The following is a 22725-nucleotide window of genomic DNA, read 5'->3' as shown; positions in this document are numbered from 1 at the left end:
ACGTTTGCATTCCGTGGTACTGGGAGACACAGCTTCGCAGCTCAAGGACTGTGACCCCCGAGCCCGGAAGTGGGATCTGGGCACGTGACAGGCTATCGCGCAGAACTACACTTCCCAGAATGCTTGGGTCCTCGCGTGAACTACATTCCCCAGAGGCCTTAGCGGCCGTCCCTAATTCACCCCCTGCCCCGCCTCTCTGGACACCCGGCTTCAGCAGCAAGCGGCTTCGGGCCTCAGGTCCGCGCAGGCAGCGCCCAGGCATCGCCAGGGGAAGGATTCCGACCCCGGGCTGCTGTCTGCCGAAGCAGCGCTGGAGCCTCAGCCTGCGGCGCACGGCCGGGGAGGCGCGGTGCCCAGAGCCCCCGAGGTCTTGGCGAGGTGAGCGGCGGAGGGTCGGTGGAATGAGGGAGGGAGGACCGGGGCCTCGGGAGGATGCGGCGCCGGGGCGCGGGGCACAGGCCCGAGAGGCGCGAGCGGGGTCTTTGTAGTTGTGGGCGGGCCAGGGGCCGGGCACCCCCGATGTGCCCGCCTGGGACCGGCCGTCCCGCGGTCGTGCCCGTGACCTCGGCAGGTCGGACACTTCTCCCCACCGGCCCAGGCCCCCCTCCGCTCCCTCCCAACCGGTTTCCAGAGTGCTACCTGCCCAGCTACCGGCTGTCAGCAAACGTGAGGAATTGTGTTTCCGCCCCTCACCGGCGCCACTGCCCTCCGGGCGGCGGGCGCAGAGATGCGTTTTCCGCCAGAAGTGAGTTGTCCGCTTCCCCCCACGGCAGATCCTGGACGGGAACCGAAGTTTTCGGTTTCTGTGCCTGTTCTCCAAATAGCAGCCATAGGAAAACTGATGTCATCCCATTCCGAAGCAGTTTTCTCCAAAAATCTGGAGATTCCTTGACAGGAGGGGAGTTGGGTGGGGAAAGCTTGAGGTGGAGAAAAGTTGTCCCATGCAGGCAGCGAGGTTGGGGCAGGTGTTCTGGAGGCGCGTGGCATAGATCCCGGTGCGCCCTCCCTGGCTGTGTGAACTGGGGCAAGGTGCTCCCGCTCTACCCTCGATTTCCTGATCTGTAGAATGGGGGTGCTGACAATGGCAGCTGTGCTGCTGGACTAAACCGGTGTTGGCAGTCCCTGGCATGCGGTGAGATTCAGTGAGTCGCTGCGGCTGCTGATAGTCCTAACACCCTTTTTCTCTGAGCCAGAGCGACCCGGCACTTCTCTGGTCCTGTCTGCTCACAGCTCCTTATTTCCCTCTCTGGGGGCACACGGGGTCATTCTCAGGTGGTGTGAGGATTTCAGAGTTGGTGATTCTGAGGGGGTTTGAAAGCAGAAGGGGCTTCTCCCTCCTGGCTCCCTTTTTCTTCTTTCAGATCTGCCTTCTGGAGACTCCACCCATCCTAAAGGAAGAGCCCAGAAAGAAGACATGGCTATTGGACAGAGGGAAGCAAGGCCTCGGGTGAGTTCATTGCCATCTCAGATCTTAGAGACAGATTGATTGATTGATTGACTTTCTTACTTACCCACCTGGGAACTGAAGTTCCCTACTCAGTATAACCTTCTCCAGGGGTTGGAGTCCAAGCCCTTTTCTCTTTGAAGAGTTGGTCCACCCTGATGGATGGCAGATTGTGTAGGGAATGCTAACCTCCTACCCGCCATGTCCAGTGTTTCTCTTTTCTTTTCCTAACAGACACTCTTTTATTCATCAATCACAATATACTGTCTGATTACTAACTTGACAGGTAGATGTCACATGGGGACAGAACAAACATGCACACTTGGCAGTTCCTTTCTGGCCTTGCTTCCTTGGCTTGCCCTGGTCTCCCTCCCTACCTTTGACTTTTCTTTATGATACCTTCCCTAGGCTCTTCCAGACCAGTGTTTTTTTCTCTCTCTTAACCTTTTGGATCATGTGCCTTGCTTCTGCACTCTCTTGAAAACTGTTCTTGACCTGCCATTTTCATCTTCATGTTGTGGAACGGGGGAGGGACCCCATTCCGGGAGGCCCGTGCATGAACAAGGAATAGCCGTGTTGGAGGGGACACAGTTGGAGAGGTCTCTTGACTGCGAGGGCAGAAAGAAGACTCCTCAGGAAGCAGCAGGGAGGATTTTGTGGGGTATCAGTAGTGGAGAGGCAGGGTATCCAGTGGCTGACAAGTGGGGCTTTTAAGCCAGACTGCTGGGTTTGAACCCATCTCCTTCGTTGTTGTCTCTGGGCCTTGGACAAATAGCTCCATCTCTCTGTGCCTGTTTCCACACCTGGAAAGTGGGGATCACAACCATGCCTACCTCATAGGGCAGGTGAGAGGATCACGTGAATTCAAGTGCATGGAAAGTGTTTAGATCGGGCCGGGCCCTCGCAGATGGTCACTGTGTGGCAGCTCTGGGAGCTGATGATGTTACTGCAGTAGTAATATCAGTGCTGACAGACGGGAACTGCCATCCAGTGTTTCCAGGACCCGGGAGATACGGGTCCTTCCATGACTCACCTTCACCTGACAGTAGCAGTTAATGTCCCGTGGGGGGACTTCTTGAGGGCTTTGCCTTTGTTCTCACTCTCCTGCCTGTGCAGCAATTATCATACCCATTTTACATATGAGGAAATGGAGGCTCAAGGAAGCCCGGTGACCTGAATTGAAACCCAAGTGTGTCTGGCCTCTCGGTTCATGCTCATTACTGTCCAGCCATTCCCCTGGTGCCTCTCTCAGAACTCAGGGCAGACCCAGCTCCCGTGTCACCAGCACCCTTCTCCACTGTGACATTGTGTTTCGGACCCATGAAACTCGCTAGTGTCTGATCTTTGGGCCGAGGCCTGCCATTGCATGTTCCAGCTGCTTTTCTCTAAGGCTTTCCTCTTCCATTCCATTGGAGCCATGTTACTCTCTTGGCCAGAATCTTCTCCATCCCTGCGTGTGAGTGAATCCTTGTGGCATTCTCCCTAACCTCACCTGCCACCCTTTTGTCACCTGCACGGGCTTGTGTGTAAAAGTCAGTGACAGGGTGTTTAAGAGCAGAGAGAGAATATACCGAGTGCTGGGTTAAAGGCAGACTTGAGTTATTGTCCTGCCTCTGCTACTAAGAAAGTATGTGACCTGGGTCTTGACTGCCCTGGAACTTCTGGTTCTCGTCCCTAAAATGAGGATTGAACTGGGAAACGGCATACAGCCCTGTCCAGCTACACAGTTTCCTTTCATTGAGCAAATCATTGCACACGGTTTTCTTCTGGTCTGTCAGTTGGATTGTAAATTCTTATGAGGGCTAAGATTATTTCTATATTAACTATTTCTAACTATATTAACTATTTCTAAGTTACCTTGTTATGCATGTATTGCATGCTCATGTTTAAAATTTCAGAGAATAGGCACACATGGGTGGCTCAGTCGGTTAAGACTCCAACTTCGGCTCAGGTAATGATCTTGCAGTTTGTGAGTTCAAGCCCCACGTTGGGCTCTGTGTTGACAGCTCAGAGGCTGGAGCCTGCTTTGGATTTTGTGTCCCCCTCTCTCTCTCTGTCCCTCCCCTGCTTGTACGCTCACTTGCACTCTCTTTCTCTCTCTCAAAAATAAACTTTAAAAAAATAATTAAATTTCAGAAATAAAAAATATATACATAAAGAAGAAAGTGAAATCACTCTTAACGCAGCATCGAGAGATAGTTGCTGTCACCCCTTTGGTATATGTCCATCAGAATCCTTTTCTATTCACTTTTGTGTTTTGTTTATGTATGTATTTATATGTACATAGGTATGCATCTGTTTTACCATTTTAGCTTTTTTATTGTAATAAAATATACATGACATTATCACCTTAGCTTTTTTTGCGTGTATAATTCAGTGGTATTAAGTACATTCACATTATTGTGCGATTATCACCACCATCCATCTCCGTTGTATAGATTATCCCATTTATTTCTTAACCTCATGAGGTAGACATTGAGAGGCAGTATTGTAGAGTGGTTAAGAATGGAGCCTTGGATGTCCTCCAAATTGCAATTCTACCTCTACCTCTGACCAGCTGTGATATTGTGATTCATAGTATGAAATATATATTTGGTCTTCATTGCTGTTCCTGGCACATAGGAGATTATAAGAGTTTGGAAGCTAAATGATGAAAAATAGTAGTTGGTTTTTATTCTTGAAATAACTTCAGAGCAACAAAGGTGAAATTGCTGTGTTTTGTTACTCATAACAAGTCATTTCAACCAAGCCAAAGTTGATATGAATGAGGTGACTTTTGAAAAGCCCCTAAGGATCCAATCCAATCAGGGGAACCAACCTTGATTAGAGGGTTCGATCTTTCAGGCTCTCTACCCCAACCCAGGGCCATTCATGCCTATGTAATGGCCAATGATTTGATTCATTGTGCCCATAATGAAGCGGCCATAAAAACCCAGAAGGACAGGGTTCCAACAGCTTCTGGGTGGGTGAACAGTTGTCGGTGGGGAGAGTGGTGCATCCAGGGAGGGCGTGGAAGCTCCACACCCTTCCCACATACCTTTCACCTCTTTCCCGGGTCTGTTCTCAATAATATCCTTTTGGAATAAACCAGTAATCTATTAAGTAAATGTTTTCCTGCATTGTGGCACTTTCCCTGCATTTACCACTTGAGCAAGTTAATTAAACCTGAGGAGGGGAGTGGTGGAAACCTGTGCAATTTATAGCCATTTGGTAAGAAGCAAAGGTTACCGTCTGGACTTGGGATTGGCGTCTGAAGTTGAGGCAGCCTTGTGGGACTGAGCCTTAACCTGTGGAATCGGGCTCTCTCTCCAGGTAGATGGCATGAGAATGGAATTAAATCGTAAGACACCTAGCTGATGTCACACAATTGCTTGGCGTGTGGAAAACACACATGTCTGGTGTCAGAAGTAAAGCAGTATTGTAGTATTGAGAGTCGATACACAGGGGGAGTGAGTCTTCCTCTATACCAGCTGTTTGGTTTGGACAAATTTCTTTCTTTTCTTGTGTAAGATGGGGGCAATATAGTACCTATTTTATAGGGTTGTTGTAAAGATAAGTATTTACACTAAAAGTTAATACAAATCTCTTAAGAAGAGCTTGGTCCAAAGAAAGCTTTCAATAAATAATAGCTATTTAGATTTCCATTATTATTGTCCTCTGGCTTCAAGACAATGTCTCAAGTTAGTTAACCTAACTTAAGCCTGCAGTGATTTTATCAGTAACAGCATGATAAACACCTTGGACGTGCATTTTTGCACACTGTTCGTTGTGATGCAAATATAGTAATTGTTAAGTTAAAAGATCCACACATTCTAAGTCTTTAAATATCTATTATCAAATTGTCATCAGAAATGTTATTCTAATTAACATTCCCACTAATGTCCTTAATTCCTCCCCACGTTGCCTTACAGTGTTTATTAACACAGGGCCTGGTTAACAATCCATGCTTTCATGAACACTTCAGTATATATTTGTCACTGGCCGATTGTTCATTAAACAAATGACCTGAAACCTTCAGAAACCAGAATAACATCAGAAGCGTTTCATGGGAGCCCATCTACCCCCTACTGCCACCTTCTTCACTCTGTGTGATGGGAGGTCCTGGGTGAGCTGGGATGGCTTGTCATTACAGGTGTCACTGACGTTCGAGGATGTGGCTGTGCTCTTTACGCGGGAGGAGTGGAGAAAGCTGGGTCCTTCTCAGAGAAACTTGTACCAGGACGTGATGCTGGAGAACTATAGTAACCTGGTCTCATTGGGTAAGGAATTTTTCTCTGTAGATAAAAAAAAATTCAGAAATTAGGATAAGTCAACACCTGCTTCCCAGGATAAAAGCCATGGGTCATCAGGAACTTTTAGCTGAATTTTGCCTTAAGACTGTACAAATTGTTAATAACTATTTAAAACTTTTTTCCCCTTATAGGAATGGATTTCTCCCATGACAGGACAACTGACATACTTTTATGTTAGAAGTTCCCTCTTGGTTAGGCAACATTTTCCCGCTATAGGAGTTTCTGTGATTTGTTTGCTTGGCTCACAGCAGACAGCATCCATCAACTGTCTTCATTAACCCACCACCAGCCTTTCCCAATTCGCTTTTACATCCCAATGAGCATTGTATGATCCATCTTTGAAAGGGAATCAGATAGTGTTTTCTCGTTTAAAAAAACTAAAAAGAAACTTTTTTTAATGTTTATTTGTTCTTGAGAGAGAGAGAGAGAGAGAAAGTGAGCAGGGGAGGGGCAGAGAAAAGGGGGACACAGCATCTGAAACTGGCTCCAGGCTCTGAGCTGTCAGCACAGAGCCCTGTGTGGGGCTTGAACCCCAGAACCATGAGATAATGACCTGACATGAAGTAAGATGCTTAACCTGAGTCACCCAGGCATACCTAAAAACGTTTTTTTCAGTTTATTTATTTATTTCGAGATAGAGATAGAGCGAGTGGAAGAGGGGCAGAGAGAGAGGGACACAGAGAATCCCAAGCAGGCTCCATGCGTCAGTGAAGAGCCTGACGTGGAACTCGAACTCACAATCTGTGAGATCATGACCTGTGCTGAAATCAAGAGTTGGATGCTTAACCAACTGAGTTACCCAGGCGCCCCTGTGTTTTCTCATTTTAAACAGGGGACTTGGTACCTGTTCACAAATATGTAGTCTGTACATCTAACATAGTCCCTCTTCTGTAGAAAGCCCTTGATACTCCATGAATCAAAGCTGCATATTTATCATATTTCTCTAACATACAATTATTACATAGGTATGTCCTAAAGGTCACTTGCCTTTTCCCTCATACATGCCCTCACATCATGGGGACACAGCGGGAGCACCCCCCAGAATCTCTTTGTACCATCCTCTGAGTTTTCCACATAGATCTGTGATGCTTCTTTGAGTCAAAACAAAGACTTGGGTTTTTTTGTCTCGTTTTATTTTTCTTTTTTTTGTCTATGAGCAGGACTCCTGTTTTCCAAACCAAAAGTGATCTCCCTGTTGCAGCAAGGAGAAGATCCCTGGAAGGTAGAGAAAGAAAGTCCTGGAGGCCCCTCTCTAGGTGAGTGGCTGGGACGGAGGAGCCCGGGAACTGCTTTGGGCAGCAGTCTGTTTACTAAGTGACGGTGGGGCTTGGAGATGTTGGTTGGGGAAGCTTCTCTGTCCTCAAGAAGTGGCGGGGAGGGGACACTAAGGCCCCAGACAGGAGCCTCCTCTTATTCTGCAGGAATCACTTCCCAAGTGAATCTCTCGGGATCTCCTCTTATTCTTTCCTGTTCTCAGAGGAGGGCGGCACATCAGGTATTCAGTCAGCAAACAGTGTATTTGAAGAATGGCAAAGAATTCATTTTGATGGAGGCTCAGGGGATGCATGTGAGACAAGGAGCTGAGAAAGGAAAGGGTGTCAGAAAGCTAGCAGGGGCCATGTTACAATGTGCTTTAACAAGATTCTTGGAGATGGACTGTCCCATGGAAAGAAAGGATTTTAAGCAGGAGAATGATATGGTCTTGGTGTTTTAGAAAAATTGGCCTAAATCTGAAACAATGTAGAGGTCTTCCAATAAACGCATGGCTTAAGAAGCTGTGGCAAGTCCCTTGCCCTGGCATGGAGCGCCACGTCAGACAGAAGAGCACGCTGGTGTGGCCAGAGCTCCAGGGCAGGTCACAGAGCATGATGGTGATGTGCCCCCATTTGTGTTTAAGGAAAATTACGTGGCTGTTTGTATGTATAATATGTGTGGAAGTGCAGAGAGAAAGGTTAGGGGACACACCTTAGCTGGTAACAGTAGTCCTACTTGGAATGGAATCGAGAATGGGGGCGGGGGTGGGGATCAAGAATGGGCAGGATGAAAGAGGGCTTTACTTATGTGGAATCTTAATATTTCAGAGAATACATTCATGGAGTCCTTATGTAATTTGAATTTAATAAGAATGGTCACCTTGGAAGCATTGTGGGGAATAGATTTAAAATGAGGGAAAACGTGATGTGGAACCTTCTGGTAACACTTAGTCATGTAGGCAAGATGTTTCTAGTGGGCTCCAGGAGGGAAGACGAGGGGTCCCTTTGTTAAGGGTGTAGCTGAGTTCGCTGTGGGATGGGTCTCAGTTGAGGCACAGGTGGAATGCTTCAGTAGAGACGCTGGTGGACAGTTGATTGAGGTCTGTGGGGACTCGAAAGAGATGTCAGGGAGCTATGGGTACAAAGGTGGCATCTGAAACCTTGAACTGACCAGGTGAGGGCACAGGGTACAGGACAGAATACTAGGAAACCTCACCATTTACGAGGTGGGTTAGGAAAGAAGAATCTGGCCAAGACTGAGAAGTCATCAGAGGAGAGGAACAGGAGAGGCTGCTGTCACGGAAGTTTGCGACAGATAGCTGATGAATGTTGGGGGGGTGGGGGGTACTCGGCTTCTGGAGCATCTGGGTTCAAACCCTCACCCATGGCTTTCCTGTCGGTAATAAATGGTGAGTGAGCTCCACCCTAGGCACTGGCAACGTTACATTGACAGAAAGACACAGGTCCCGCTGGCTGCAGGTCAGGGTCGAGTGGGGGCACAAGTGTTCAGGAACTGAGTGCACACAGGGTATGGAATGACAACTGGTCAGGCCCCCACTGGAAAGATGCATAGTGCTGTGAGAGCTTGTGGCCAGAGGGGACGGGCCCAGCAGGAGGGGGGATGGGTGCAGCAGGAGGGAGATGGCTCAGCGGGAGGGGTGGGGTGGGGGGGGTGGGGGGTACAGCAGGAGGGCAAAGGTGCAGGCAGAGTGTGCCCAGTGGGCAAAGACTTCCAGAGGAGGTGGGATCTGAGGATGCAGAGAAATAGTCCAGGCACAGAAAAGGGCATGTGTGTTTATGCAGAGAAAGGAAGCCAGCAGGTGCTGACGGGAGCCGGGAGAGAGCAGCAGGGACCAGAACCCACTGAGCCAGGGAAGCCCGGACACAGGATTTGGACTGTGTCCAAGAGCCACGCACAGTGCGTGAGGAGTCGGAAGTAACTGGCCACGGACCCAGGTTTACCCCCTGCAGAGATCAGCCTGCAGTGGACAGGGAGCCTGTTGGTGTAGAAGTGGGGACTGGTCCCAGCTGTCCTCAGGTCCACACGAGTCAGTGACGGCCTCCCATTCTATGGGCCCCACAGAGGACCCGCAGGATAGGTGGACTCCTTCTCCAAGTCCCCAGGTCAGGGGAGCCTTCTTCCTGCCATAGGTTGAGGTTTTTGATGTGGGAACCACCCTTGTCTGTATTTCTATCTTTTTAACTTTGATTTGGAAGAAGGACACAAATTCTGTGGCAGCTGGTAGAGGCCACCACGAAGTGATCAGAGAATGCAGGCCATCAGGGAACCAGGTGGGGTTGAGGAGGGTCCTCAGTCCCACTGTTGGGTGTGAGCCGGGTCTGGCATGGAAGGTCAGAGGAAGAGCCGGGCTGCCTTTGCCCTGACCTCAGGAGCCTCTGATCCATTAATGAATCTGAGTGAAGTGAGTATTCGTTCAGTTAAAGGGAATAGATAGTGTGACTGGAGTCCAAAGCTGTCCTGAGAGGCTCTGGGGCCACCGGGTGGTGGGGTAGGAGTCCAGTCAGCCTCCTCCTCCATTCTGGGGAGATGTCCCTGAGGGTAGACCGTGGGTGGACGTCGGACGGACATAAGGACATCACAGCTGACCAGTATGTGGGTGTCTCTAGATGGGATGAACCCCCTCTCTTCCCTCAGGTGGAAGTCACATGGGCCACCCTGGGAGTCCGGGCATGTGGCTGTGTCTGTCCTGTACCCCTGGGGGGTTGGGGGGCTCCATCTGTCTGGACTGAGGTGACCTCAGAGCAGCTTCCCTTCCCGAGGGCAGCTCACTCCCCTGCGAGCACGGGTGAGGGAGCCGGTGTTCATGGGAGTGCCTCGGCTTGTTCACTCTAGACCCAAACCAAAACCTTCCCCTTGGGCAGCCAGTGATGGAAAAGCCCGTGCTCCCGGGGTAGGACTCCTAGAACCTCTAACTGCCTCCAAATATCCTCTTTTTAAAAAAATTACTTTTATTTCAATACTATTCACAAATAGGAAAAACAAAACAAAAACGAACTGTCATCCCAGGTATGTATGCTTTAACTTGAGAGATGGAAGGAGATGGCACACAGGGTGTGTGTCTCTTCTGAGTCTATGAGCCTAAACTGTAATCACTGAGGTGGCGCTTTTCTGGAAGAGTTGTAATAAGGTGATACACATCATGAGTTTGCTTTACACCCAAACGTGGAACTATTCTTGAAATCTAAAATTCAAAAAATGCAGGGAGGGGTACCTGGGCGGTTCAGTGGTTGAGTGACTGGCTCCTGATTTCAGCTCAGGTCCTGATCTCATGGTTGTGAGATCGAGCCCTGCGTGGGGCTCCTTGCTGAGTATGGAGCCTGCTTGGGATTCTCTCTCTCCTCTCCTCTCCTCTCCTCTCCTCTCCTCTCCTCTCCTCTCCCTCTCTCTGCCCCTCCCCTGCTCGCTTTTTCTCAAAATAAATAAATATTTTTAAAAATTCAAGAATGATCTAGGTAAACAATTACCTCCAATGAAAATATGTTCTTCTTTCCCCATCATTTTCTCTTTGTTATCTGAACGCAAGAAGCCTTGTAGGGTGGACTGAACCTGGGCCACGTGGTCAGCCAGGGGGCCACCTGGGAGTTGCCTTCCACCCACCAAGCTGTGCTTGGACTGCCCCTGCACAGGGGGCAGGGGGCAGGGGTCTTCTAATTTGCACGAAAGTGCTGCCCTTAGCAGCCTAGTGACCCAGCAGATGGTGGTTTAAAGAGTGAATCTCTTAAGAGGTAAAAGCAGAGCCCAGGTGCTCCGGAGCCGTGTCCAGTATGTTCAGGTCAGTCTTCTCCTTGTTCCTTTCCCTCCCTAACAAGACCCCTGCATGGCCCTGCACCTCCCTACTGCCACCAGCATCTGTTCTTGTAGCTGCCAGAATGCTCTATTAAAAGGTAAATCAGGGGGCACCTGGGTGGCTCAGTCGGTTGAGCGGCCGACTTCGGCTCAGGTCATGATCTCGCAGTCCCTGAGTTTGAGCCCTGCATCGGGCTCTGTGCTGACAGCTCCTAGCCTGGAGCCTGTTTCAGATTCTGTGTCTCCCTCTCTCTGACCCTCCCCCATTCATGCTCTGTCTCTCTCTGTCTCAAAAATAAATAAATGTTAAAAAAAAAAATTAAAAAAAAAAAAAAGAGGTAAATCAGGTCATCTCACTCCCCTGTGCAAAACTCCAGGCTTCCTTCTTGATGCTTACCTTTCAAAGAGACAGCTCCCAGCCTCTTAAGAACATCTTTGGGTTATAATGTTCACAGAGGCTTTACAAGATTTATATACATATCCTATCAAAAGCATAGAGAAAGATTTACAAATACAAATTTTCTCAAAGAAATGCTTTAAGAAAAAGGTAAGGACACATGGTTCCCTTTTGAGGTGCTGCCACACTATTTTCCAGAGTGTTTGTACTCCTTGACATTGCCACCAGCTGTGTATGTAGTTAGCTTCCAATTTATCCACAGTGTTGACAAAACTTTCTGTCATCCCCTAATGATTTTTTTATTATGGTACAAATGTAAAATTTACCATGTTAACCATTTTTAAATGTACAGTTTGGTGGCATTAAGTTCATTCACGGTGCTGTGCAACCATCCCCACCATCTAGCTGCAGAAGTTCTTCATAATCCCTTCCTGAATTGTCCCCACTAAACTAATTCCCCATCCACCTCTCTCCTCATCCCCTGCTAATCACTGTTCTATTCTCTGTCTCTCCGTGTTTGACTATTCTAGGAAACTTACAGAATTAGTATCCTGTAACACTTGTCATTTTGTGTCTGGCTTATGTCACTCCACATTATATCTTCAAGGTTAATCCATGTTATAGCATCTGTCAGAACTTCTTTTCTTCTTAAGGCTGAATAATATTCTGTTAATATGGATATACCACATTTTGTTTATCCATTCATCTGTCACTAGAAATTTGAGTGTTTTCCACCTTTGGCTATTATGAATAACACTACTGTGAACATGGATGTACAGATACCTCTTTCAGTCCTTGCTTTCAGTAATTTTGGGTACATAAGGAGTGGAATTGCTGGATCACACAATAATTCTCCACTTAACTTTCTGAGGCACTGCTGTGTTGTTTTCCACCATGGCCCCTTTCATTTTTATTCCCACCAGCAATGTATATGTGTTCCAGTTTCTCCCTATCCTTGACAACATTTATTTTCTGGTTTGTTGTTTTTTAATAATAGCCATACTAATGGGTTTAAAGTGGTATCTGGTGGTTTTGATTTGCATTTCCTTACTGATTAGTGATGTTGAGTGTCTTTTCATGTACTGATTGGTCATTGGTATATCTCCCATAGAGAAATGTCTGTTCAAGTCCTTTGCCCATTTTGTTTTTCTTTTCTTTCTTTTTTGTAATTCCAGTATAGTTCACATCCTTTATTGTATTAGTTTGAGGTGTACAATATAGTGATTCGACAATTCTGTACATTACTCAGTGTTCATCAAAAGTAAGTATAGTCTTTAATCTCCATCACCTATTTCACCCATCCCCCTCACACCTCCCCTCTGGTAACCATGTTTTCTCTACAGTTAAGTCTGTTTATTGGTTTGCCTCTTTTTTTCTTTGTTCATTTGTTTTGTTTCTTAAATTCCATACATGAGTGAAATTATATGGTATTGTCTTTCTCTGACTTCTTTCACTTAGTATTATACTTTCTAGCTCCATCTATGTTGTAGCAAATGGCAAAATATCATGCTTTTTTATAGCTGAATAATATCCATTGTATGTATATATATGCCACTTACTCTTTATCTGTTCATCAGTTGGTGGACACTTGCTTTGCCCATTTTTGAGTTTTTGTTTTTGTTTTTGTTTTTTACTGTTGAGTTGTAGGAGTTCTTTGTATATTCTGGATATTAATCCTTTATCAGATATCAGATTAGCAAATATTTTCTCCCCATTCTGTATGTTACCTTTTTATTCTGCTGATAGTATTCTTTGATGCACAAAAGCTTTAATTTTGATGAAGTCCAATTATTTGTGCGCTATCTCAGAAATCATTGCCAAATCTAATATCATGAAGTTTTTGCCCTGTTTTCTTTTAAGAATTGTATAGTTTTAGCTCTTCAAGTGATAGATCCATTTTTGAGTTACTTTTTTGTGTGGAGTTGTTAAGGGCCTAACTTCATTTTTTTGCATGAGGATATCCAGTTTTCCCAGCACCATTTGTTGAAAAGACTGTCTCTTCCTCATTGAATGGTCTTGGCATCCTTGTCAAAATCATTTATCCTATATGTGAGGGCTTATTTCTGGATTTTGTATTCTATTCTATTGGTCTATATGTCTGTCTATGCCAGTACCACACTATTTAAATTACTAATAAGTTTGTAATAAGTTCTGAAATCACTATACTTTTGTAATAAGTTGTGATACTCCCAACTTTGTTCTTCTTTTTCAAGATGATTTTGGCTTTTCAGGGTCCCTTGAGATTCCATATGAAGTTTAGGATGGGTTTTTCTATTTATGCAGAAAAAAAAATACAGCATTGGAATTTTGATAGGGATAACACTGAATCTGTAGATCACTTCAAGTAGAATTGCTATCTTAATAGTAAGTCTTATAATCCATGAACACCTGGTGTCTTTTCATGTCTTCTTTACTTTCTTTCTGCATTGTTTATAGTTTTCATTCTGTCACCTCCTTCTTTGAGGTAATTCCTCAGCATTTTATTCTTTTTGATGCTATTGTAAATGAAATCATTTTGTCTATTTTCCTTTTGCATTGTTCATTGTTAGTGTATAAAAACACAGGTGAGTTTTGTGTTACTACTGCTGCTTTGCTGAATTTGTTAGTTCTAACAGTTTTTGTGTGGAATCTTCAGGATTTTCTACGTATAAGATCATTCCATCCATGAGTGAGATAATTTTATTTCTTCCTTTCCAATTTGGTATCTTTTAATTATTTTTCTTCACTGATTGCTCTGGCTAGAAATTCTAACACTATGTCGAATAGAAGTGGTAGCAGTGGACATCCTTGCTTCGTTCCTGATCTTAGAGAAAAAGATGAGTTTTTCATATGTGGCCTTTATTACCTTGGGTTAGTTTCCTTCCATTCCCAGTTTGTTGAGTGTATTTTATCACAAAAAGGTATTGAATTTTGTTAAATGCTTTTTCTGCATCACTTGAGATGATTGTATGGTTTTACCCCTTCATTCTGCTAATGTGATACATTACATTGATTGCTTTTCATGTGTTAACCATGCTTGCATTACAAGGATAACTTCCTTTGGTCCTGGTGTATAATCCTTTTATTATTATCCTGAATTATGTTTGCTAGTATTTTATTGAAGATTTAAAAGTCAGTATTCATAAGGAATATTGGTCTTCAGCTTTCTTGTAGTGTTTTTGTTTGACTTTATTATCAGGGCAATGCTGGCTTCATAGAAAAAGTTACAAAGTGGTTCCCTCCTCTTCAGTTTGTTGGAAGAGTTTGAAAAAGATTGGTGTTAGTTCTTTAATATTTGGTAGAATTCACCAGTGAAAACCATCTAGAGCAGGGCTTTCCTTTGTTGGAAGGTTTTTGAATACTGATTCAATCATCTTACTAGTTATCTGTCTATTCAGATTTTCCTCTGAATAGTATAAATTTTCCTCCTAGCACTGCATTCCATAAGTTTTGATAAGTTGTGATTTCATTTTCATTTATCTGTATTTTTAATTTCCTGTGTGATTTCTTCTTTAACTCATTTCTTTAAGATCGTGTTGTTTAATTTACACATATTTGTGAATTTTCCAGATTTACTTCTGTTATTGATTTCTAACTTCATCCCATTGTGGTTGAATACCTGTGTGATACCTGTATCTTTAAATCTGTTGAAACTTGTTTTTGGTGTAACATATGGTCTACTCTGGAGGATGTCTCTTGCATTTGTGAAGAATGCGTATTCTGTTTTTGATGGATAGCACATTTTGTATGTATCCATTAGATCTAGTTGGTTTATTGTATTGTTCAAGTCCTTTATTTGCTTTCTTCTTTTCATCTGGTTTTTCTGTTCCTTATTGAGTATGGGGTATTGAAATCTCCAACTACTATTGTATAACGATTTCTCCCTTCAGTTTTGTTAATTTTTCCTTCATGTTTTTTGAGGTGTGTTACTAGGTATGTAAATGCTTACATTGTAATATCTTCTTGCTGAATTGAAACTTTTATGAATATACTTTATCCTTCTCTGTGTCTTGTAAGTTTTTTTCTAAACTTTATTTTGTTTGATACTATTATAGCTACTCCCGCTCTCTTTTGGTACTTCCATGTATATGAAGTATCTTTCCATCTTCTCACTTTGAACCTATTTATTTCTTTGGATCTAAAGCAAATCTCTTATTCAAACAAAAAACAAACTGTGAGATACAGAGAACAAACTGTTGCTTGAGGTGGGTGGGAAGAGGGGTGAAATAGATAAAGAGGATCAAGAGTACAACTATCTTATGAGCACTGAGTAATGTGTAGAATTGTTGACTCATTATATTGTACACCTGAAACTATATGTTAATTCTACTTCAAGAAAAAGAAAAAGAAAAAGAAAGAAATGAGCCTTTTAGATAGCATATAGTTAGGTTATGGTTTTTTTTTTCCCCATTCTGCCAATTTTGAAGTAATTACTGATATGGAGAGACTTACTTCCATTTTGCAGTTTGTTTTCTATATGCCTTATATCATTTTGTCCCTGGTTTCCTGCATTATTGTCTCCTTTTGTGTTTGGTTAATTTTTTGTAGTGAAACATTTTAATTCTCCCATTTTTAAATATATATTGTATTTTTTATTACATTGCGATTATGTTTAACATCCTAAACTTATAACACTCTGATTTGAATTTATACCACCTTAAGTACAATAATGTACAAACTCTCTGCTTCTGTACACCTGTATCCTCATCCCCTTTTCAGTTATTGTTGTCACAGATTGCATCATTATACATTGTGTGCCTTAAAAACACAGTCTTGTGTTTAAATACACTTAATTTTTAATACATTTGTCTTTAAATCATATAGAAGATAAAAAGCAGAGTTATAAGCCAACATTACAATAATACTGGTTATTATATTGACCATGCATTTACCTTTACCAGAGATCTTCATTTTGTATCACTTTGCCTTGCATCCTTTCATTTCAACTTGAAAGACTCCCTTTAATAATTCTTGCAAGGCAGGTCTAGTAGTAATAAACCCCCTCCGCATTTGTTTACCTGGGAATATCTTAATTTCTTCATCATCTTTGAAGGGCAGTTTACCAGATGGAGAATTCTCTGTTGAAAGTTTTTTTCCCTTTCTTTCAGCACTTCGACTAGATCAGCTCACTACTTTCTGGCCTTTAAAATGTCTGATGAGAAATTTGATAATCTTATAAAAGATCCCTTGCATGTTATGCGTCTTGCTTCTCTTTTGCTGCTTTCAATATTCTCTTTTTGGCTTTGGGTTTTTGACAGTTTGGTGATAATGTGTCTCAGTGTTGGTCTCTTTTGAGTTTATCCTTTTTGGAGTTCATTAAGCTTCACAGATTTGTAGATTCATATCTCACATCAAATTTGGAAAACTTTCAGCCATTGTCTTCAAATGATCTCTCTGCCCCTTTCCTTCTCTTTCTAGGACTTCCGCAAGGCTATTTTGGTCCACCTGAGGGTGTCCCACAGGTCTCTTAGGCTCTGTTCACTTTCTTCAATATTTGTTGTTGTTATTCTTCCTCAGACTCAGTAATTTTAATGACCTATCCTCAAGCTTGTGGATTCTGCCTGCTGTAATCTGATTTTGAATCTCTCTAGTGAAATTTTCAGTTATTGTACTCTTTGACGCTAGTATTTCTTTTTGGTTTCTTTCTGTGTTTTCTATCTTTTTATTGATATTTTCATTTTTTAAATCATCTTCTTGACTTTACCCATATCTTTCCTTAGCTCTTGAAAACTATTTAAAGTTTAAAAGTTTTTGTGTAATATGCCTATCATCATCTCTTCCTCATAGATGTTTTTTGTCTATTTATTTTGTTCCTTTGAGTGAGTCCTATCTTATTTTTTTAATGCCTTGTGAGTTTTGTTTGTGTTGAAAATCGGACATTTGAATTTTATAATGTTGTAACTCTAGGAATTAGATTCTCCCCCTTCCCAGAGTGATTTCCTTCTCATACATTTCCTCCTTTTCACAAGGATAGGACTAGCTTAGCTATTTGATAAAGCCTCTTCCAGGCCTGAATCTCCTGACTATGATTTACTGTAGTGTCTGAATACTTTTATGTCACAGTAGCATGGAACATTAGAGAACAGCCTAGATTTTTAGCTGATAGAGAATCAGCTTAAATATCACCGAATTTTAGTTTTAGGAAAAATTGGTTTTATTTCCAGCTTTATTACTATTAGGTATTTGAGCTTGTGTAAATCGCTTAATCTTTGAGTCTAGTTTTCTTAGGAAATGAAAATATTATGCTAAATGATTTCCAAGTTTGCAGCTAGTCCTAGAGTTCTGTATTTGTACAAAATTGAAATATTCTATCGTGCTATTGCTGGGGAATACAAACCAACACTTTTGAAGCTACTAATTTTATGTTGAGCTTTGAAGTCCATAATTGTTATCTTGGAAAATAATATTTGACCTACAGTATGTCCACATAAATTCAAGAAAATCACTTTATAACAGGGAAAAATGTGTGTGTGTGTGTGTGTGTGTGTGTGTGTGTGTGTGTGTGTATCTTCATATATACAACTGATTTTTTGTTGTTTTTGTCAGGTGTCTCTGTGCCATGGACCAGCCTGAGATATAAACTAAAGGTTTTCTCATGTCTTTTCTGAGCCTTTGTCTTTCCCTTGGCATGTATGATGACTTTCTAAATTCCCTGTGTATGCAGTTACTTTTGAATTTCCTTATACTTAAATATGTGTTTCCCCAAAGTAGGAAAAAGGTAACATGCAAGTGGGAGAGGGTAGGGGGAAGACAGACATGGGCCCTGAAATTCCCTGGCAGCTGCTTCAGCTAGTGGGGCAACAATGGCAGCTTGCCTTTCTGTCTGTACCTCCATGATCCCAAGCAATAATCCTCAGACAGAACCCAGATCTACAATAATTGGAGAACAAGGTTCTTGTTGTCATCCTGGCTCCTGCAAGCCATCTCAAGAATGCCAGTACAGCTGCCTGCCATGGGGCTGGAGGCTGGGGCATGGGTAGCTGCTACTGACTGAAGTTAAACTGCAATTTCCTGATCAAGCCTTCCCTTAGAAGCTGCCAGCCTTCAAATAGATTCCACAGTTTCAAAATCCTTCCATCAGTCAGATTCTGCCAGTTCATTTGTTGTCTAGGTAGGGAGGCAGAATCCTAGAGCTTCCTACTCTGTAATCTTCCTTGATGTCCACTTTTCCCTCTTTTTTTTAAAGATTTTATTTTTAAGTAACCTCTACACCCAACCTGGGGCTCAAACCCACAACCCCAAGATCAAGAGTCACATGTGCCACCAACTGAGCCAGCCAAGCACCTGCACTTTTCCCTTTTTTAACTCACATTTTACAAGTTTTAGTATTTTCTTTCTTCTTTCTCAAGTAATGTTGAAGATGAGGACTTGGATAGAAATCTCATAGTTATGAAGTTATTTCTTATCATTTGGGGAAGCAATTTTGATAATTTGCTTACACTGAGCTACCATTGTCTTCAGTTATCCAGAAAGCTTTGGTATTTACTATTTATTTTTTTAAGTTTATTTATTTATTTTGAGAGAGAGAGAGAGAAAAAAGTGAGTTGGGGGCGGGGGCAGAGAGAGAGGGAGAGAGAATCCCATGCAAGCTCCGTGCTGTCAGTGGAGAGCCCAACACAGGGCTCAATCTCACGAACCATGACATTGGTCGAAACCAAGAGTTGGATGTTTAACCAACTGAGCTACCCAGGCACCTCAGTATTTACTATTTAAAGATAAGTTTTATAATTCTATAAGTATTCTAATTTTCTACTTAGGAAGTGTGTTTTTTAAGTAAAAGTATTTTTTTAAGATCTTGTCTTTTGTATATTGATATTTTTAAATTCAGGTGTGGAACACTGACTTTTAAAATTGCAGGTCTCAGGGTGCCTGGGTGGCTCAGTTGGGTAAGTATCTGACTCTTGGTTTTGGCCCAGGTCATGAGCTCATTTATGGTTCCTGAGTTTGAGCCCCACATTGGGCTCCATGCTGACAGTAAATAAAGTTGCAAGTCTCTTATTAGATATGATCTTTAAGAGGAAAAAGATTAATCTATTCACTCCTATTGCAATAAATAACAGAAAGTGGAAGAAGAGTTAATTTTTAGTTTTATTATGGAAAGTGTAAACATGGGAAGGTAGGAGTGGTAGAAAGGGTAGGTGCTAAAGCACAGGGCAGCCCCACAACAAAGAATTATCTATCCCCAAATGTCAGTTGAGGTTGAGAAATCCTGATCTCTACACAGGATTTAAAATATTTTTATGTATTTTCTTTAAATTATCTTTATATTTTTATAACAATAAGTTGGTCCATCCAAGAATAGAAGAGGTCATTCCATTCGTTCAGATGTACTTTAATGTCATTCAAGACTGTTTTCAAATTTTCTTCATAGAAGTTTTTTTACATTTCCTGTAAATTCATTCCTCTAATCCTTTGTTAGGGTCAGTGAAGGTTATTGTCTGTAGCATGTTAATTTTCTATCCTGCTACATCACTGACCAAGTTTTTATTGTTGGTTTTCTGGAGTTAAGTAGATAGAGTATAATATCACCGGCAAATAGGGCTAGTTTATTTCCTCTTTACTCATCCTTGTACATCTGATTTTTCTTATGTAACTGTATTAATACAATACAACACCACACAATACAATACAATACAATACAATTAAGTGAATACAATAAAGTGAAAATAATGGGCATCCTTGTCTTGTTCTTGATCACAGTGGAAATGTGTTTCTTCATTAAATAAGATACTGGTAGGGGCGCCTGGGTGGCTCAGTCAGTTAAGTGTCTGACTTTGGCTCAGGTCATGATCTCACTATTTGTGAGTTCAAGCCCTGCTTCAGGCTCTGTGCTGAGATCTCAGAGCCTGGAGTCTGCTTCATATTCTGTGTCTCCCTCTCTCTCTGTCCCTCTCCCACTTGCACTCTGTGTGTCTCTGTCTCAAAAATAAATAAACATTAAAAAAATTTTTTTTTAAAAGATACTGGTTTTAGGAGTAAAATATATGTATTTTAGCATGTTGAGAAAGTATCCCTAAATTCGTATTTTCTTCAATGTTTTTACTGCTGAATTTTTTTGAAGGCTTTCTCATTGTCTCTGAATATGCTCATAATTTTCTCCCTTAGGTATATAAATTAAAGTATATACCACAGTAAGTGGTTTAATAAAGGGAATGGATTGTGAAAGGGTACTGGAGCCTCCAGTGAACCCAGTGCCCATGGCACTGGAGCCTCCAGTGAACCCAGTGCCCGCGGCACACAGGGTACACAGGGTACACAGAGGAGTTAATGCTGGAACTGAGTCTGAAGGCTACAGAAAAGTTTGGAGGGATGACATTCATTCAGCAGTAGAAATAATTGCATTAATGAGAACAATGTCATGGAAATAAATAATGTGTAAGTCTGTCATAGGCTTTGGATGCCAGACCGCATGTCCTAATCCTCCAATCCTGCCTCTCCATTCATTCTCCTGGTCACTTGTACACTCTCACCTTACTTTTTTTTTTTTTTTAATTTTTTATAATGTTCATTTATTTTTGAGAGAGATAGAGAGAGACAGAGCATGAGCATGGAAGGGGCAGAGAGAGAGGGAGACACAGAATCTGAAGCAGGCTCCAGGCTCTGAGCTGTCAGCACAGAGCCCGACACGGGGCTTGAACCCACGAACCATGAGATCATGACCTGAGCCGAATTTGGATGCTTAAGCAACTGAGCCACCCAGGTGCCCCAACTCTCAGCTTCCTTAAATATGCTTCTTTGATTTTTTTAGTCACCCTTGTCCTTTGCCATCATCCATTATTATTTATTTTTTTCTCTTGCTAGGAAGCCAGAAAGCAAGCCCTTATTTAGGTATCATTAACATTTATTCTTTGTACACATTAAGTTTCAGCCAGTCATGTGAATCATAAGCATTTTTTTTTTTCCAGGATATAAGAGCAGTCCTAAAACTACAAAGTCAACTCAAACTCAAGATTCATTATTTCAGGAGCTAATAAGGAAAAGACTCAAAAGGGATGAACCCTGGAATTTCATATCAGAAAAATCCTGTGTATATGAAGACAGATTAAAGAAACAAAAGGACAAAAATGAAAGTTTACAAATAATTTCAATCACCCATACAAAACTCCTCACTGTAGAAAGAAGCCATAAAAATACTGACTTTGGCCAAAATTTCAGCCTGAGATCAGTCTTTGTGAAGCAACAGAGGGTCGCTAGAGAAAAAACACCCTCAAAATATGAAACACAAAGAAATAGCTTCAAGCAGAATTCAAATTTACTTAACCAACCAAAAATCAAGATAGCAGAGAAACGCTATAAATGTAATATATGTGAAAAAGCCTTCATTCACAATTCATCCCTTCGTAAACATCAGAAAAACCACACCGGAGAGAAATTATTTAAATGTAAAGAATGTTTGAAAGCCTTTAGCCAAAGTTCAGCTCTCATTCAACATCAAAGAACTCATACTGGAGAGAAACCCTATATCTGTAAAGAATGTGGGAAAGCTTTCAGCCATAGTGCGTCCCTTTGTAAACACCTTAGAATCCATACTGTGGAAAAATCCTATAGATGTAAAGAATGTGGTAAATCCTTCAGCAGGAGATCTGGCCTTTTTATACATCAAAAAATCCACGCTCGAGAAAATCCCCATAAATATAATCCGGGTAGGAAGGCAACCGGCCTTCCTGGATGTCAGAGAATTCACCTCAGAAAGAAGTCCTATTTATGCAATGAATGTGGCAACACCTTCAAGTCTAGTTCATCCCTTCGTTATCATCAGAGGATTCACACAGGAGAGAAACCTTTTAAGTGTAGTGAATGTGGGAGAGCCTTCAGTCAGAGCGCATCTCTTATTCAGCATGAAAGAATTCACACTGGAGAAAAGCCCTATCGATGCAATGAATGTGGAAAAGGTTTTACTTCGATTTCCCGACTGAACAGACACCGAATTATTCATACTGGTGAGAAACTGTACAATTGTAATGAATGTGGTAAAGCCTTAAGTTCCCACTCGACGCTGATCATCCATGAAAGAATTCACACTGGAGAGAAACCGTGTAAATGTAAAGTGTGTGGGAAAGCCTTCAGGCAGAGTTCAGCCCTCATTCAACATCAGAGAATGCACACTGGAGAAAGACCCTATAAATGCAACGAGTGTGGGAAAACATTCAGGTGTAACTCATCCCTTAGTAACCACCAGAGAATTCACACAGGAGAGAAACCATATCGATGTCTGGAATGTGGGATATCTTTTGGCCAAAGTGCAGCTCTTATTCAACATCAGAGGATTCATACAGGAGAAAAACCCTTTGAGTGTAACACATGTGGGAAAACTTTCAGACAGAGCTCATCACTTATTGCCCATCAAAGAATTCATACTGGAGAGAAACCCTATGAATGTAATACATGTGGGAAACTTTTCAGCCAGAGGTCATCCCTTACTAATCATTACAAAATCCACATTGAAGAAGATTCCTTGAAAGTAGATTTGCATGTGTGCAAGCCTTAAACCAAAGCTCATCACAGGATACATATTTGAGATTGATTTAATAAATGTAATGAACATGAGAAAA

The 22725-nt window shown here is 42.4% G+C and overlaps 1 protein-coding gene across 1 annotated transcript; it reads left to right on the top strand.

The window, feature by feature from the left end:
* Positions 1 to 201: 201 nt before the first annotated feature.
* On the top strand, positions 202 to 22725 carry ZNF354B (zinc finger protein 354B). The gene is made up of 5 exons (XM_047848804.1): positions 202 to 378; positions 1362 to 1447; positions 5577 to 5703; positions 6897 to 6992; positions 21079 to 22725. The coding sequence occupies exons 2-5, from the start codon at positions 1415 to 1417 to the stop codon at positions 22659 to 22661; spliced, it is 1839 nt and encodes a 612-aa protein (XP_047704760.1). The 5' UTR covers positions 202 to 378; positions 1362 to 1414; the 3' UTR covers positions 22662 to 22725.

The sequence above is a fragment of the Prionailurus viverrinus genome, chromosome A1, assembly GCF_022837055.1.
Source record: "Prionailurus viverrinus isolate Anna chromosome A1, UM_Priviv_1.0, whole genome shotgun sequence".
NCBI classification, from domain to species: domain Eukaryota; kingdom Metazoa; phylum Chordata; class Mammalia; order Carnivora; family Felidae; genus Prionailurus; species Prionailurus viverrinus.
This window is presented reverse-complemented; position numbering and strand designations above follow the sequence as displayed.

Excerpts from the sequence above, each read along its gene's own strand:
- ZNF354B (XM_047848804.1), top strand. The coding sequence starts at position 1,415 with ATGGCTATTGGACAGAGGGAAGCAAGGCCTCGG. Across the intron at positions 5,704-6,896 it reads TAGTAACCTGGTCTCATTGG|GACTCCTGTTTTCCAAACCA; the intron begins GTAAGGAATTTT and ends GTCTATGAGCAG. Across the intron at positions 6,993-21,078 it reads TCCTGGAGGCCCCTCTCTAG|GATATAAGAGCAGTCCTAAA; the intron begins GTGAGTGGCTGG and ends TTTTTTTTCCAG.